Here is a 17033-nt window from a genome sequence, read left to right as displayed (position 1 = left end):
CAGAGTGGGGAACAGGACAGGCAGATTGACTGAAATACACTGCTGAGGGAAGCAGCAGGCAAGTCAGGAATGGTTTGTTGCGCCATGTGGGTAGCTCCCTGGCCATGGATTGAACTCATGCAGCAGAGGCTGCAGATAGCCTCATAGGTTGTGTTTTAACCTTTTGTACCATTGGGGAGACCCTCACCTTTTCACTTAAAAATGTATCCTTTGGTTATATGTAACAGCCTCTCTTTACTTCAAGAGTTCCACTTCATGTGAATTCAAGACTTTACCTTTTTCGTCATCTTTATATTTATATCCAAGTACCTAGAAACTGAAAAGTGACAATACCCCAATCCCACTTGTGCTCTAATACTTATCACTGTGTCTTTGAACCATTTCTTGATAACTGGTCATTAAGAATTTCTTTCTTCTTGTTTCTTTTTCATTTTTTTACCAATAACGAACCCTAGAAATTTACTGTGGAATTGCGGCTACAAGGTAGAGAGAGGGAGAAGGGAGATGACGTGGAAGAGGGCATGAGGTGGATATGGTGGAGGTTGTGGGTGCCTTGATGGTGGTTGTATTGTGGTGACATGACTCTAAGGAGGTGTGATTCTGTGCATCTGAACCATATACAGTGTTGTAAACTACTGTTACCTCAAAAGAAAAAAAGGTCAACATATACACAAAGAATTTCTTCTTTTTAAAGCACATTTATATTTTTATAAAAATGATTATTTTTTAAATATTTTATTTGATATAATTGTTACATTATTTTTCATTTTTGCACAATGTATGCATTTTCATTTTGGTTATATTCCCCATACAGTTGCACCCCCCCCTTATTTTGACCCTAATCCTTCCTCTCCCCGCCACCTCCCCCCTCCCGTAGTGTGTCTCTGGTTAATAGTTGCTTGTTGATTTTGATTTTTACTTTTTATTAATTAGTCTTTTTCCTGGTCCCTTATTTAAGTTTTCTAAATTCCTGCAATGAGTGAGACCATCTGGTATTTTTCTTTTTCTTTCTGACTTATTTTGCAGAGCGTGATCCCTTCTAGCTCCATCCATGTTGCTGCAAACTGCATGTGTTTATCTTTTTTGATTACTGAGTAATATTCCATTGTGTAGATGTACCACGTCTTGTTGATCCAGTCATCTATTTTTGGGCATTTGGGTTGTTTCCATAGATTAGCTGTTGTAAATAGTGCTGCTATAAACATAGGGGTGCAGATACCCTTTGGAATTAATGTTTCTGTGTCATTTGGGTAAATACCTAGGAGTGGAATTGCTGGATCATATGGAAGCTCTCTCTTTAGTAGGTCAAGAAGTCTCCACATAGCTCTCCATAGTGGTTGGACTAGTTTGCACTCCCATTAGCAGTGCAGGAGAGTTCCTTTTCTTCACATCCTTGCCAACATTTGTTGTTGCTAGTTTTTTTTATATGTGCCATTCTCACTAATGTAAGATGGTATCTCATTGTAGTTTTGATTTGCATTTTCCTGATTACAAGTGATGTTGAACATTTTTTCATATGCCTGTTGGCCATTTGTATTTCCTCTTTGGAGAAGTTTCTTTTTAGCTCTTCTGCCCATTTTTTGACTGGATTATTTTCTTTGTTTTTGTTGAGTCTCATCAGCTCTTTGTAGATTTTTGTGATCAGTCTTTTATCATTAGTGTTGTGTGCAAAAATGTTCTCCCAGTTGGTGGGATTTCTCTTTGTTTTTTGGTTATTGTCTCTTTTGCTGTGCAGAAGCTCTTTAATTTGATGTAGTCCCAGCTGTTTATCTTTGCCTTCACTATCACTGCTTTGGGTGATGTGTCTATAAAGATGTCTTTGAGGTGCATGTCACGTAGAGTTTCGCCTATATTTCCTTCTATATATTTTATGGTTTCAGATCTTATGTCTAGTTCTTTAATCCATTTTGAGTTGTTTTTTGTGCATGGTGTGAGGTAGTAGTCAAGTTTCATTCTTTTGTATGTAGTGACCCAGTTTTCCCAGCACCATTTATTGAACAAACTTTCTTTGCTCCAATGCATATTCTTTGCTCCTTTGTCAAAGATTAGTTGACCATAAATTGTGGGTTTATTTCGGGGTTTTCAATTTGATTCCATTGGTCTGTGTGTCTGTTCTGGTTCCAGTACCATGCAGTTTTGATTATTATGGCTTTGTAGTATAGTTTGTAATCTGGGAGAGTGATGCCTCCATTCCCTTCTTTTTTTTTTTTCAGGAGGATTTTTGCCTATTTGGGGTTTTTTTGTGGCTCCATATGAATTTCATCAGTATTTTTTCTATTTCTTTGAAGAATGACATTGAAATTTTAATTGGAATAGCATTGAATCTGTAGATTGCTTTTGGTAGGATGGCCATTTTGATAATGTTAATTCTTCCAATCCATGAGCAGGGGATGTCTTTCCATTTCTTTGTGTCTACTTCTATTTCTTTTAACAGTGTTTTATAGTTTTCTTTGTATAGATCCTTTACTTCTTTTGTTAGGTTTATTCCCAAGTATTTGATTTTTTTTGTTTCAATAATAAAAGGAATGGTTTTCTTGATTTCTTCTTCTTCAGATTTGTTGTTTGTGTAGAGGAAGGCTACTGATTTTTGTGTGTTGATTTTGTATCCTGCCACTTTACTAAACTGATTGATTAGTTTAATTAGTTTTTCTGTGGAGTTTTTTTGGGTTCTCTATGTATATTATCATATCATCTGCAAATAGTGATAGTTTGACTTCTTCCTTGATTCTTTGGATTCCTTGTATGTCTTTCTCTTGTCTTACTGCTCTGGCTAGGACTTCCAGTATTATATTGAAAAGCAGTGGTGAGAGTGGACATCCTTGTCTTGTTCCAGATCTTAATGGAAATGCTTTCATCTTTCGCCATTGAGTATGATCACGGCTATGGGCTTGTCATATATGGCCTTTATGATGTTGAGGTATGTTCCTTGTTTCCTGAGAATTTCAAGGGCCTTTATAATAAATGGGTGTTGTACTTTGTCGAAAGTTTTCTCAGCATCTATTGATATGATCATATGTTTTTCATATTTCTTTTTGTTGATGTGTTGGATTACATTGATTGATTTTGGATTGTTGGACCATTCTTGGGTCCCTGGAATAAATCCTATTTGGCCGTGGTGAATTAGATACATTGTTGGATTCTGATAGCTAAAATTTTATGGAGGATTTTTGTATCCGTGTTCATTAGAGAGATTGGCCTGTAGTTTTCTTTTTTTGTGTTGTCCTTACTTGGCTTTGGTGTTAGTGTAATGTTGGCTTCATAGAATGTGTTTTGTATTATCCCTTCCTTCTCAATTTTTTGAAAGAGTTTGTGAAGGATAGGCACTAATTTGTTTCTGAATGTTTGGTGGAATTCATTTGTAAATCCTTCAGTTCCTGGGCTTTTGCTTTTGGGGAGGTTTTTGATTACCATATCAATTTTGCTGCTTGTAACTGATCTGTTTATGTTTTCTATTTCTTCTTTATCTAGTTTTGGGTGATTGTAGAGTTGTAGGAATTTTTACATCTTTTCTAGATTGTTGAACTTGTTTGCATATAACTGTTCATAGTGGTGGTTTCTGATTATTCTTTTGATTTCTGCTGTGTCTGTTGTGATTTCTCAGTGGCCAGGTGGGGACTGGCTTGTGGGGGCTTCTCAGCTCACCTCTGGCTGTGGGCACAGCCCTTTCCCAGCTCCATGCAGTCTTGGTGTGTTGTAGACACACAAAAGGTCCCTGATCTAAAAAGATTATATTTTATTTTTAAGAATTTGTAGTGGAAGAGTTTTCAAGTTATTTCATCTCAGTATTGCCAAAAAGGGAGTCTATTCTTATAGAATGATAGTCTAGTGTGGAAAATCCAAAATATTAACTATTTTTCTTTCTCAAGAATGTTCATTTTTGATATTGTCTTTTAAAACATAACCAATTTTTTGTAACTTCAGAATACCTTACAATATACATGCTCAGGAGATCTTATTTTAGCTGCTATATTTATATCTAATGTGCCTTAGCACTATGCTCAACTGTTTTTCTCTCCTGGGACTTGATATTTTACATTTTTTTTTTTTAACTTTGGTGTTACACTTTTGCTCTTCCATGTGTGCACATATTTCACTCACCCTCCACTGAACCACCTGGGCCAAGACTGCCTCCCAGTCTGCCTCCTTCTGCCAGCCCCTCTTCTGTCACCCCTCCTCCGTTCCCTCTGGTTACAATTAGATTGTTTTACTAATGCAATATTAGGACTTTATTTTTTGAAGAACATAATTCCCTCTTTTACAATAGTCTAAGAAGTAGCTTGCAGGATATAGTTAGCAATATTTCTTAATTTTACTTTAAGATATTTTTAGAATAAATTGCCAGGCTGCTTATAAATATTAGCCACATTTTCACAGGCTTTTCTTCCTCTCTGATTGTAAAATTTTCATACTTCATTTTTTTTTTAATATACATGTTGGACAGTAATGTCACTAATAAGAATGTTAATGGCTGTGATGTTCAAACCATATTGTTTCCCTAAATGTAGTCAGTTAAATAACAGCAATAATAAAGGTTCTCTAGTGTTATGAAATCTGGAGAACTGTTAGTGTGGAGATTATAGAAAATTTAACTTACATGTACAAGAAGACTAAATTCAGTTAACAAAGTTGTAATTGTTAAGAGAACATCTAATGGTCTACCTAAGTATTAATATTTTTGAAATTATTTTTCACCAGTTTAATATATAGTAGATTACTAAAAATGTGAATTTCTTCAGGTCCAATCCTCAGTAGCTGTTGGAACTCCAGATTATATTTCTCCTGAAATCCTTCAAGCCATGGAAGATGGAAAAGGCAGATACGGACCTGAGTGTGACTGGTGGTCTTTGGGGGTCTGTATGTATGAAATGCTTTATGGAGAAACACCGTTTTATGCAGAATCTCTTGTGGAGACTTATGGAAAAATCATGAATCACAAAGTGAGTTATTTTATTGTTTTTCAAAATAATGTGGTTAATAATACATATAATAAAAGTAATGTGATATTTAAAAAATATTTTTTTCTAAAAACAAACATGTCTAATCGGTATGCTAACATGGGGTATTACAAACAAGAATAATCAAAATCCAAAAATTTTACAAGACATTATTAGTCGTAATCTGTATTTTATTAGAGATGTTAGTAAGAAATTAAATGGTCTTTCTAGCAGAATGACGAAGATCATAAGATCTTTGAAATAATATAAAGATCAAAGATCATGAAAATAAAAATTATTTCATAAGCAAATAATTTATATCGTTATTGCTATAGTATGACTGGAATGTACTTTAAAATTTCTCAAAATTAGTAGTAATCAATGAAATTCAAATAAGGATGAGAATATATTCCATTGTCAAATTGACAAAGATTAAAAGAAAAATAGTGCTGTGTACTGACATGGACATTAGATAGTGTCGATAGGACTATAAATTGATATAACCTTTATATCAAGAAGTTTATAATTATGTTGTTAAAAAATGGTTATTGGCTAGAAATTTTGATTGCGCAACTTCAGTTCTAGGAATCTATTCTACAGACATTTTAGTACAAAGAATAATACCTATTCCGATATGATTTATGATGACAAAACGCTGGAAACAATTTAGATGCACTGTAGGAATGAATTAATAAAACTTGTGAAGTGGAAATAGATAAGAAGAGGAAAGTTTTGTTTGATTGGCCTCAGAAGATTGTGAGCAGTTACAAAAAATATGGAATATTGCTAGGAATATCGCATAAAGGGAATGACCAAATATATTCATTTATGGTGATATAATTATGATTTGTTAAAATTATGCTTAGTTGATTCATGCATATGATAGTTGAGATTACTGAATTCATATATATATATATATATCAGTTTTATAAACTTGGTACTCTTAAATCTTTCTTCAAAGATAACCCACTATATAGTTACAAAGATTAAAAGATAGGAAATAATTATAAGGTTGTAAATAGCATGTAGAACATTTCTAATATAAATCACTGTATTATAATGTGGTAGTAAAAGCACAGATCCTGGAAGAGACACTCTACTAAATGGGGGAAAATATTTGCACGTCATACATCTGATAAGGGATAACTAAGGTCTACAAATAACTCATACAACTCAACAAAGAGCAAACCAATAATCCAATCAAAAATGGGCAGAAGAGCTAAATAGACACTTCTCCAAAGAAGACGTATAGATGGCCAACGTGGAAAAATGGTTATCATCACTTCTCACCAGAGAAATATGAGGCATCACCTCACATCTGTGACAGTGACCCTTATCAAAAAGACTAGATACAATTGTTGGTGAGGATGTGGAGAAAAAAATAATCCTTATACACTTTTGGTGGTATTGTAGACTGGTCCAGCCTTTATGGAACACTGTATAGCTCTACCATACCATCTAGCCATTCACTTCTAGGTATCTACTAAGTGAATGCAAAAGCACTAAGTCTAAGGGATACGTGCACTCTTATGTTCAGTGTAGAAGTATTTGCAGTAGTGAAGTTAGGGAAACAACCTAAGTGTCCAACAACAGGTGAATGGATTGAGAATATGTGGCTCAATGGAATACGCTTCAGCTAAAAAAAGATGAAATCTTCTTGCTTGGGACAGCATGGATGAGACTGGAGGGGATTATGCAACATGAAATAAGTCAGAAGAGAAAGATTAATACTGGATGATTTCACTTATATGCATGGAAGATAGAGGGACCAAACAAAGGGTTGACAGAACTAAACAACAGCAACCCTAAAAATCTAACTGTGGAATGGAGGTATCAGAAGTGGGTGGAAAACAAAGATGGTGACAGCCCAGTGGAGTAGGGTGGAGGATTGTGGGTGCTTTGGTTGTAAGTGTGGGAGGCAACATATATTTGAAGAGATGTGAGCCTGTACCTCTAAATCATCTACAGTGTTGTAAATCAATGTCATTTTAGTAAAAAGAAATAAAAAAGGCGCAGATTCTGGAGTCAGACAGCATCACTTCAGATCCTAGTTATACCATATTAGTTGTGTGAATTTGAGCAAATTGCTTAAACTATCTATGCCTTTGTTTCCTCTTCTGTAAAATTAGGTAATACCTTAGATTATTGCTATGATGATTAAATGCATTAAATGAATAAAGGACTTCCAATGGTGTCAAATACATATTACATTCTTTAAAAATGTTTATCTTTAAAAATATTCATTTTTATTAGTCATTAGTATAACGACATATATGGATGTTAACAATCATCTATACGCTATTGAAATATGGAGTCAAATTTTACTACTTTTATGAATTCTGCATTAGCCGGTTAAGATTTTTTTATTTAGCTTTTCATTAAATTTCATAGGATGTATAGTGACCTTTCATAAATGACTGTTTGCTTTTCCTGAAATATGGCGTATATCCAATCTGATAAATCCAGATGATTTCATGGGAGTTTCTGTAAAAAGTGCTGATCCTCACTGTTCAGAGCCAAGTTCCGCACAGCAGCTTCTTTCTGTGACTTATTACAGAAATAGTGTGTTCTGTGGGGCAAGAAACAGACTGGTGCTACTTTGCTTTTTAATCTCTTTCTCCAGTGGCCAAAAATGAATGACTTTCATAAAAAGCTGCCCTGTGAAGAATCTATAGTTTTCTAACGCTGCAAAGTGATTAGGGGAAAATAAACAAAAACAGTAAAAGTAACACTGAAACAATCATACTTCTCAGGAATCTGGATTGAAAAGTATGAGTTACCTTTACCTAAAGTATTAAAGTATGCAAGTTAACTATAGTTCATTTGCCATTAGCTAAACAACTTTTGTTCATTTAATGTTTAACCCTTTTCCAAATCACCAACTTAGTCTGAATCCAGTTATGCTTGCTAATAAATGAAATTCTTACTCTTTCCAGATTTATAAGTCACTTAGCCTTTGCATTTTGTTCTTGGCAGTGATAAAGTATGCTTTCTTAACTTCAGTACTGAAGACTAACAATGAGAAATTCAACTAAAGAATACTGTTATCCCAGGCATATATTATCCGCACTTTCTCTGTTCTCTTATTAAAAGTAAGAGTTCACTGAATTTATTAATTTAATCTTCTGCAAGTAACCATCATCATCAGAATACTCAGTTTTGAGAAAACTACGTCTAACCTTTTATTAAAGGAAAACTGATGCTATCCTCCCATCTTAAGATCATTTCCTGTCTCTTCAACTTCACTACAAGATTGGAATGTTGGTTAACATCATGAAAATCCAATTTTGTACATAGCAGTGGAATGCTGTAAAATGGAATGGAATGCAATAAAAATAATCCTCATCCACTACTAGGGATACTGAGCTTTCCTACTTTGTGTTTCCTGACAGTAAGTGATGGTGACTCAAAAGGAACAACTCTTAACAAAATTCTTGGATAAGAGTTTAGTCAGCTTATTTCTTAAACGGAAAAGGCATTTTCAAAGTCCATCGAGTAAATATTTCCTAGTTCAAGCAAATGCTACAATACCAGATATTTAAATTCTCAACTTACAAAGAGCCCTTAAACTATTTACTTTGTCTTGTGTGACTCTCCTATTCAGAAAAATTTCCCCTTGAGTCTGTGCAAAAGTATCTGAGACACATCTGTAGTATATAACAACATGGGAGATTTCCCAATTATTTTATGAGGCAGAAGTTACTTTTTATTTATTTATTTTTTTAAAAGATTTATTTATTTATGCATACAAGAGCTGGGGTGCAGGCCAGATATGTGGGGGGTGAGATGATTCAACAGAGACAGAGTGGGGAACAGAAGAGGCAGACTGACTGAAATTCACTGCTGAGGGGAACAGTGGGTGAGACAGGAGAGGTCTGCTGCACCATGTGGGTTGTTCCCTGGCGGGCTGGGGATTGAACTCGAGCTGCAGAGGCTGTGGATTCCTTCATAGTGTGTTGCTTATCCCCTTGCGCCAGCAGGGAGGCCCAGAAGAAGTTACTTTTTATAACTGAAAATGAAAAAAATGCTACAGGGAGAGATGGATTTCACAACAGCATCAAAGTAAAGAGTGGAGGCTTTTGTAACTATGTAAGGAAAAATAACAGTGACCTATCAATAATTAATTCCTCTGCATTAAACAATCTGTACTATACATTCTATGAAGAGAAAGACCCTGACTTACTACAGTATAAATCTGCCACAACTGGAAGACCAGGGTTCCGCTCTTTTCTTGTCTTCTGTGTACAAAGTAATGCTACCTACAAAGGCAGGTAGTTGGTTATCATTTTGTTGCTAATTCAACTGGAGTAAGTTCACTTGATGAACTTTGACCTTCACTGTTTATCTGTGCATCGTTTTATGAAGTAACTAAATGCCATGATATAAAAGAAAAGAACTCTGGAACAAGTAAATTGTGAAACGAAAACATTAGGAAGGACACCAGTTATATTAACAACACTTTCTTTATAAAATAGAATCACTTTTGGGACTCCCTGGTGGTGCAACGGGTTAAGCACAGCACTCAGCCTCTGTTGATCCTGGCTGGCCAGGGCTCAACCTGCATGGCTTGGCAGACCCCTCCTGCCTCGCCTGCTGCTCCCCTCAGCAGTGTATTTCAGTCAGTCTGCCTGTTCTGCTCCCCACTCTGTCTCTGGTGAATCCTTTCACCCCCCCATGCCTCTGGCCTGTACCCCAGTTCTTGTGTGCATAAATGGATAAATCTTTAAAAAAATAAATTAAAAAAAATAGAATCATTTTCTTTTGAAATCAACCCCAGTGGTGAGATGTGTTTTCTTTCCAGGTGCCCCATGATAGTACAGAGCATTACTTGGCACATCCTGCCAACTTCCAGGTCCCTGATGCTGACCTCCACCAGCAGTGTTACCTTCCAACAGTGTGGATAAGAAAACATGTCACTACTGGGTGAAAGGAGAGCTGATTAGAGACTTGGCTTCTCAATGCCATATGTGGTTGGAAAGCTTTCCTTGTTCTGTTAGAAAATTTCATGAGGAAACTGTATAGGATCAGCCCATACAAGTAAAAACTTCCTTTCTCTGTCACACATCAGTCATTATACTGGGAGAGCCAGTGGAAGTCTATGCCATAGCCTTGCAACTTGGGCACACTGCATGGGGACATTTCCACAGGGTGGGCATTCAGCTCCTTTAGGGTCACATTTCTCTTTCCTGTTGTGTGTCCATAATTCCCAAATATCTCACAGTTTTTCTTCACTGATTCCATCTTTCCTATCTATTTTGCTGCCCCCAAATAAGGACTGGCACATTGAATATACTTTCACCAGTCATTAAAGTGTTAAGCTCCACTTTAGATTCCATAAGGAGACAGTTCTGCACAGTACACCAGAAAGACAATCCCATTAATTGATGGGGTATAAGTTTTCCAAACCCAGTGTGCTTACATGTGTCTATCAAGATCAAAAGTTATAAAGTTATTTCAGCAGTTGTCAGCTCTTTCTCAGATGTGATGTTGGAAATTGTCAGCCCAGTCTTGACAACTTTGAGTGTATGTATTGTAGAAGAGTGATTTTGCCTTCATTGTCCAAACTCAGCGATACAAGTTTTCCAGATTTCTTGTAGAGTCCTCTAAACTGCTGTGCTGTTTGCTGAAGCCATTGTAGATCCACTCAAAGATTTATTACAGCCTAAGGGGCTCCCCTGGCAGCCGTAGTGGGAGACTTCTACCCTTTTTCCCAGTTTAAGATATATTAGCATTCAGTTTATTCTTTCTCCAGTGCATGTATGACTAAGTTACCTATGAAATTAGAAGTTCTTTTAAGAAGATCATCTTTTCTCATTCTTTGTATCTCTGTATCTACTTTAGTGTCTAAACTTTGTACTGGAATATACTTATTAGATATCTTTTAAAGAAAATATACCTTTAAGAAAATAAATGTTAATTAACCTGCTTTGTAAGTTAAATACTGATTTATATTTTGTTTCTATTCTGTATAGGAGAGGTTTCAGTTTCCTGCTCAAGTGACTGATGTGTCTGAAAATGCTAAGGATCTTATTCGAAGACTTATCTGTAGCAGAGAACATCGACTTGGTCAAAATGGAATAGAAGACTTTAAGAAACACCCATTTTTTTGTGGAATTGATTGGGATAATATTCGAAACTGTGAAGCTCCTTATATTCCAGAAGTTAGTAGCCCAACAGATACATCAAATTTTGATGTGGATGATGATTGTTTAAAGAATTCTGTAAGTGCAACATTATGAAGAATTTCTTCTGTTTCTTTAAAATATGGTTATAAAGTAATTTTATGAACTGCCTTATCAGTTATCAGATAGTTATCTTGACTCTAGTATGTACTCTCATAAATCAAGAAATTGACAGTTAACTGATGTGAACAGTTATTTATGACTAGGAGTGAAAACTGAAGTGCAAAGATTTCCTTCTTAGATTAGTTAAGTAATTAAGTTTATTAGAAGAGAACAAATCAGATGCTAAACCTGGACTTCCATGATGACTGAAGATATTGGCAAATCTCTCCATAGAATGCACCATTAAGTAGGAAGAATTGTCAAAAACAATAAATCAACCCAAGATAAATACATTCAGAATCTTTTATTCATTAAAATCTGTTGACCTTTGGTTTACAACAACAGCAACAACAAAAACCACAGCAATTTTCCTGCCAGAAGGGACTGACCTGGTTCAGAGAGCTATCAGTAAATACCCATGCCTGTGGTATTGCCACTAAAAATAGCATACTTGGTAGGAAATGAAGGCAAAGAAAATCTACGGCCTGACTATCCTGAACCTAATAGCCCTATTTCAAGCAAGTGGCAGACCAGTGAGCTACCAAGATACTCAACCAGTTTTAGCTTTTGGATCAGCATAGTTTGTCAACCTCTGCTCTAAGTCTTTAGGTTATATGAAATTGAAATTTTGGAAAATAACAATTTTTAGCCTTCTTAGTTTGAACTTTTCAATTATTTTATTTCTTATGTTTTAATTCTACATTAGAAAGGTTTTAGATTATTTTTATAACACTTTTTACTGTCCAGTAAACACTATAGTCAAGGTAGACAAGAACTTCCCTAAGGCTTTCTACTGTGAGACTCACAGGAGAGAGTTATATGGACTTTCCTCATTGGGTTTTTATTGCAAGAATTTTATTTACTGTTAACAGAAATTGTGAGTCACTCCAATTAAATACATAGTATAGTCAATACTTATAAAGTTGCTATGAACACTGTGTTAGCAAATATTGAACCATTGCTCCTCGGGTAAGGTTCTTTTGGGCCTCTCATCATCACATTTTCATCAACTGATCAATACATTATCTTGTTTTATATGTGTTTCTATTTAAAGATACCGTGTTTAATCAATATTTTGACTAACATTGAACATGTGCTCAACAGCACTATATCTCATGCCCAGACAAAGCTTATCTAACACATATATTTTCTTTGTAAGGTTCTTTAACAGCTTTCTTGCTTAGAAACATTATATGGCATTCCAGCACTACACTTGGAGGCGATTTTAAACAGCACAATTAAGCCAAAAAGCATGAAAATGTGAAAAGGTGGCACGTGTCCACCTTGAAAAGAGCACTCATTCTCAGTATAGGAGCTGAAACAGGGAGCAGAAATTGCCTTATTCCACCCCTGGTTGGAACATGGGCAACTCACATTTTTCTTTGCTTTCTAAATATCTGTAAATGACTATAAGTATACTGTGAATTTTACTTTTGGGTTACAAATAAATTTTAGCAACCACTCAAATTCATAAATATGGAATGCATAAATAATGGCTATACAATCAATATCAGTCATACTTTTAATCTTTAATTTTCTTAGACTTTTACAATAGCAATATTCGTGGTCTGGTTTCTGTTTTACTAAAAATATGTGCCAAATGTATCAGTGTTTCTAAATAGAACTGCCACATATTTCCTGTGGACAATATTTATTAACAAGCCTGCAGATCTTATTTATTCTTACCAGATATTTTTTCCTTCTTTAGGAAACGATGCCCCCACCAACACATACTGCTTTTTCTGGCCACCATCTGCCATTTGTTGGTTTTACATATACTAGTAGTTGGTAAGTTTGAACATTCAACATAATTTGAACAATTCAAATCACATCAAATAAAGTAAGGTTTAAAATATATAATGTGTAAGAGAGGCTTATAAAACAAGAATTAAAAACAGGACAAACTTGCTATTAGACAAAGTCACACATTACAAAGTGAATAGAACATATAAGAGTCTTACCTCATTTTGGAAGCAGAAGACCAAGTAGCGAACCCAGAATCTATTAGCAATAGAGAAGGAATTAGAAGAATCCCTTCTTATTGAATAAATATTTTCTAGGTGTCAAGCACCAGAACTTTCATTCCATTAATCTTCCTATCTTTTCACTGATCCTCATTCCACTCATAGCCTCTCTTCCCTCCTTATCTGGTTTAAATTCCTTTGATAATGATTATAATCATTCCTTGTATAGCTCCTCAACTCCTCACTGTCTCTTGCTCAGTTATGCTTGTTTTGCTAGGTTTGTTATTAATTTGTTATTAAAAATCACTTTGCTGCCTATACCTGTGCTACTCAAAAGTGCCAGAGAAAAATATCTGACCATTCTTTCTCACTTGGAGTTCATAGTTATTAACCTCAGGTGCCCCTTATTGCTACATGGCTAATGTACTTTGTTACCCTAGCGTATTCACTTTTTCACTCTCCTGGATAACTATTTCACACACTTTATTTTCTTTTGAAAACTGTTGTCCTCACTCTCACCTGATACTGTCAATTCCTCTTTCATGGAGAGGATCGAAACAGACAGAAGACTGTTTCCTCATGCTGCAGTCACCACATTCACCACCAGCATACCTTTGGACCCACATACTCTTCATGTTATGGATGAGCTCTGTGAGGCCCACTCCTTCTGTCTGCTCCTGCTTGCTCCAGAACATTGCTCACTGTACAAAGTAAATTTTCCCATTGCTGGTGTCTTTTGCGTCATCAGGTCATTGACATCAGCTCCCTGACGTGCAGGTTTTTTTTCTCCCATTTTTAAACAAAATATCCAGTCTCTCTTAATCCCACCTTCTCTACCTGCTACCAGACATTTCTCACCTCCACATTGTAGCAAAATTCCTTCATTGTTATATTTTGTCTGATTATTTTCATACTGTTTTTCCTTGGACTTTGTTCATCAGTTTTGTGTTCTCATCCATAAGCAATAGGAGAGGAATTGGAAGAGTCCTGTGCTGTTGAATAAAGGTTCTCTAGTTGTCTAGCACCAGAACAACTTTTGTCAAGCAAGCTACTTTTATTGATGTAACCATTGACCTCCATGATGCTGAATTTAATGAATCCATCTCAGGCCCTTTCATGACTGGTTTATCTTTCTGATTGTGTTTTCTAGTTCTTTCCCCCTTTCTCACTCCATTTCAGCCACACATCTCCTTTCTGGCCTATAAACATACCAGTCATACTCTTGTCTCAGGACTTTTGTATTTCTATTCCATCTGCCTGGAGTGTTTCCCTTGGTATTCCCTTGGCTGATCCTTTTACTTCTGATGGGCTTTATTTAAAGTTACTTTCTGAATGATGGTTTTCCTGGCCACTTACTCTAAATTTTTTTTTTTTTTTTTGCCCCTCAGCACTAAATTTCCTTCCTGCTTTGTTTTCTGTTTAACATTTAATATTGTCTAATGCACCGAATATTTTCTTTATCTTGTTAATTTTGTTTCACTGGGCAAGGAGTTTTGTCTGTTTTGTTCACTGCTGAATGTTCAACATTTTTTCATTATTAAATATTTTTAATTGAATTGAGTTAAAGAAATTTCACTTTTGAATTCCAAATTCTGGTAAAGTGGACCATGGTTGGAACCTTTAATATTTCACAAAGATAGTCATATTGTTTTAAACTAGCAAAAATTCTTCAGAAATTTCATTTTATAAAGTGTGTTCATTAAAAATTTCAAGATAATTTGAGTGATTTAAGTTTTAAAATTAAAAAATATTTTAAACAACATTTATAATGATTTTGCAAAAGATTGTGTTTTACAAGCATTCTAGATGACTAACTATATATTTAATTCTATGTTTTAAAATAATGATTTTAAAAGGTTATCCTTTGTTATTCAACCATTTTATTTCTGTGTGAATGCACATTTCCTCCGCTTTTTTCAGTGTCCTTTCTGATCGGAGCTGTTTAAGAGTTACAGCTGGTCCCACTTCGGTGGATCTTGATGTTAATGTTCAGAGGACTCTGGATAACAACTTAGCAACTGAAGCTTATGAAAGAAGAATTAAGCGCCTTGAACAGGAGAAACATGAACTTAGTAGGAAGCTTCAAGGTAAATGTATATCAAAGATAATATTTCCTTTATTGAGTTATAGTCAGGGATAGGAACTACTTATATTATGTAGTTTTATCTTGAAGAAAATTTTTTTAAGTGAAGAAAAATCAAGTTATAGAAATTTATGCAGAATACAGTATAATACTATCTATATAAAACCATGAAATAAATAATAAACAAAATAGCATTTGATTCTAATAGATAACATATCTATGTATGTAAATGTGCAGGAATAAATACCCCTGAGGAGAAGAAAATAGTATTATAAAGAAGAAAGGAACCATTATCAAGCTAGTGTAGCACATTATATGACCTTTTTAAATTGAGGCAACATTGGTGTACAATACTGTATATGATTCAGAGGCATACTATCTCATCTCTTCAGATAAATGTTACCACACCAGACCCATCTGTTCATTGTCTTTGACCTTATGACTCATTTCGCATGGCGTCATCCCCTCCAGTCCATCCATGTTATCACGAACAGCAGGAGTTCATCTTTTTTATTTTTAAATGAAAATAGGATTCTAACTGCGAATTTTTACCACTTCTCAGTACTCCATTTATCCATCTGTCTTTGGGCACTTAGGTTCTTTCCATAATTTGGTTATTGTAGATAGTGCTGCAGTGAACATAAGAGTGCATTTATTCCTTCAAATTAGAATTTTTGCATTCATGGGAAGATACATCATAGTGAAATTGCTGGATCATATCATAGATCTATTTTTGCTATTTTGAGAAAACTTCGCATTGTTTTACGTAAGGACTGGGCCGGTCTGCATTCCCACCAACATTGCATAAAAGTTCCCCTTTCTCTGCATCCCCTCCAGTACTTGTTGTTTCTCAACTGGTATCTCGTTGTGGTTTTAGTTTGCATTTTGCTGATGATTAGTGATGGTGAGCACTTTTTCATGTCTCTGTTGGCTTTGTGTATGCCTTCTTTGGAGTAGTTTTTACTTAGCTTTTCCGTGCATTTTTAAAATTTTTTTTTTGTTGTTGTTGTTGTTATTGCTATCTGTTCTTTGTAGATCTTGGATTATAGCCCCTTTTCAGATGTATGATTTACAAAAGTTTACTCCCAATAAGATGGTATCTTTTCATTTTAATGATAGTTTCTTTCATTTAATGGTAGTTTCTTTGTGCAGAAGCTTTTTAATTTTATGTAGTCCCATTTGTTTATTTCAGTTTTAGTTTCCCTTGTGATTGGAGTTGATTCCCCAGACATCCCTAATGCCAGTGTTGTGGAGCGTTTGCTTTCTTCTATGGTTTCAGGTCTTACATCACAGTTTTAATCCATTTCGAGTTAATTTTTTGTATGTGGTATGTCTTAGTGATCTGGTTTTATTTTTTTGCATGTGCCTGCCCGATTTTCCCAGCACCATTTGTTGAAGGGACTTTCCTTTCTCCAGTTTGTACTCTCTGATCCTTTGTCTGTATTCACTGTCCGTGTGGGTTTTTGTGGGTTTTTGTCAGTTTGAGTGCATTTCTGTGTTCTATTTTTATTCATTTATCATACTGTTTTGATTACTATAGCTTTGTTGTATAGTTTGAAGTCTGGGAGTATGATACCACTGTTTGTCTTTTTTTTTTTTGTCAGTAGTGCTTTTTACTCAGTCTTCTGTAGTTTCATATAAGTTTTAGTAATGTTTGTTCTATCTCTTGAAGAATGCCATTGAAACTTTGAGAGGAATTTCACTGAATCTGTGTATTGCTTTGGGTAAGATGGTCATTTTAACTATGATAATTTTTTTTTAAAGATTT

The 17033-nt window shown here is 35.0% G+C and overlaps 1 protein-coding gene across 11 annotated transcripts in view; it reads left to right on the top strand.

Moving 5' to 3' along the window:
• The window catches only part of CDC42BPA (CDC42 binding protein kinase alpha), a gene marked incomplete at both ends in the record, with an annotated part of 264693 nt that overhangs the window by 133415 nt on the left and 114245 nt on the right, over positions 1-17033 (top strand). For all 11 annotated transcript variants that reach the window (XM_084252980.1, XM_084252987.1, XM_084252988.1 and 8 more), the window contains 4 exons: positions 4737-4937; positions 10907-11155; positions 12927-13006; positions 15103-15269. In XM_084252980.1, the coding sequence (XP_084109106.1) occupies positions 4737-4937; positions 10907-11155; positions 12927-13006; positions 15103-15269 (697 nt within the window). The remainder of the gene's footprint in view (positions 1-4736; positions 4938-10906; positions 11156-12926; positions 13007-15102; positions 15270-17033) is intronic.

Source organism: Talpa europaea, assembly GCF_964194135.1.
Source record: "Talpa europaea genome assembly, chromosome: 14".
Taxonomy (NCBI): Eukaryota; Metazoa; Chordata; class Mammalia; order Eulipotyphla; family Talpidae; genus Talpa; species Talpa europaea.
Note: the sequence above shows the minus strand (reverse complement) of the source record. Positions and strands in the feature narration are given on the sequence as shown.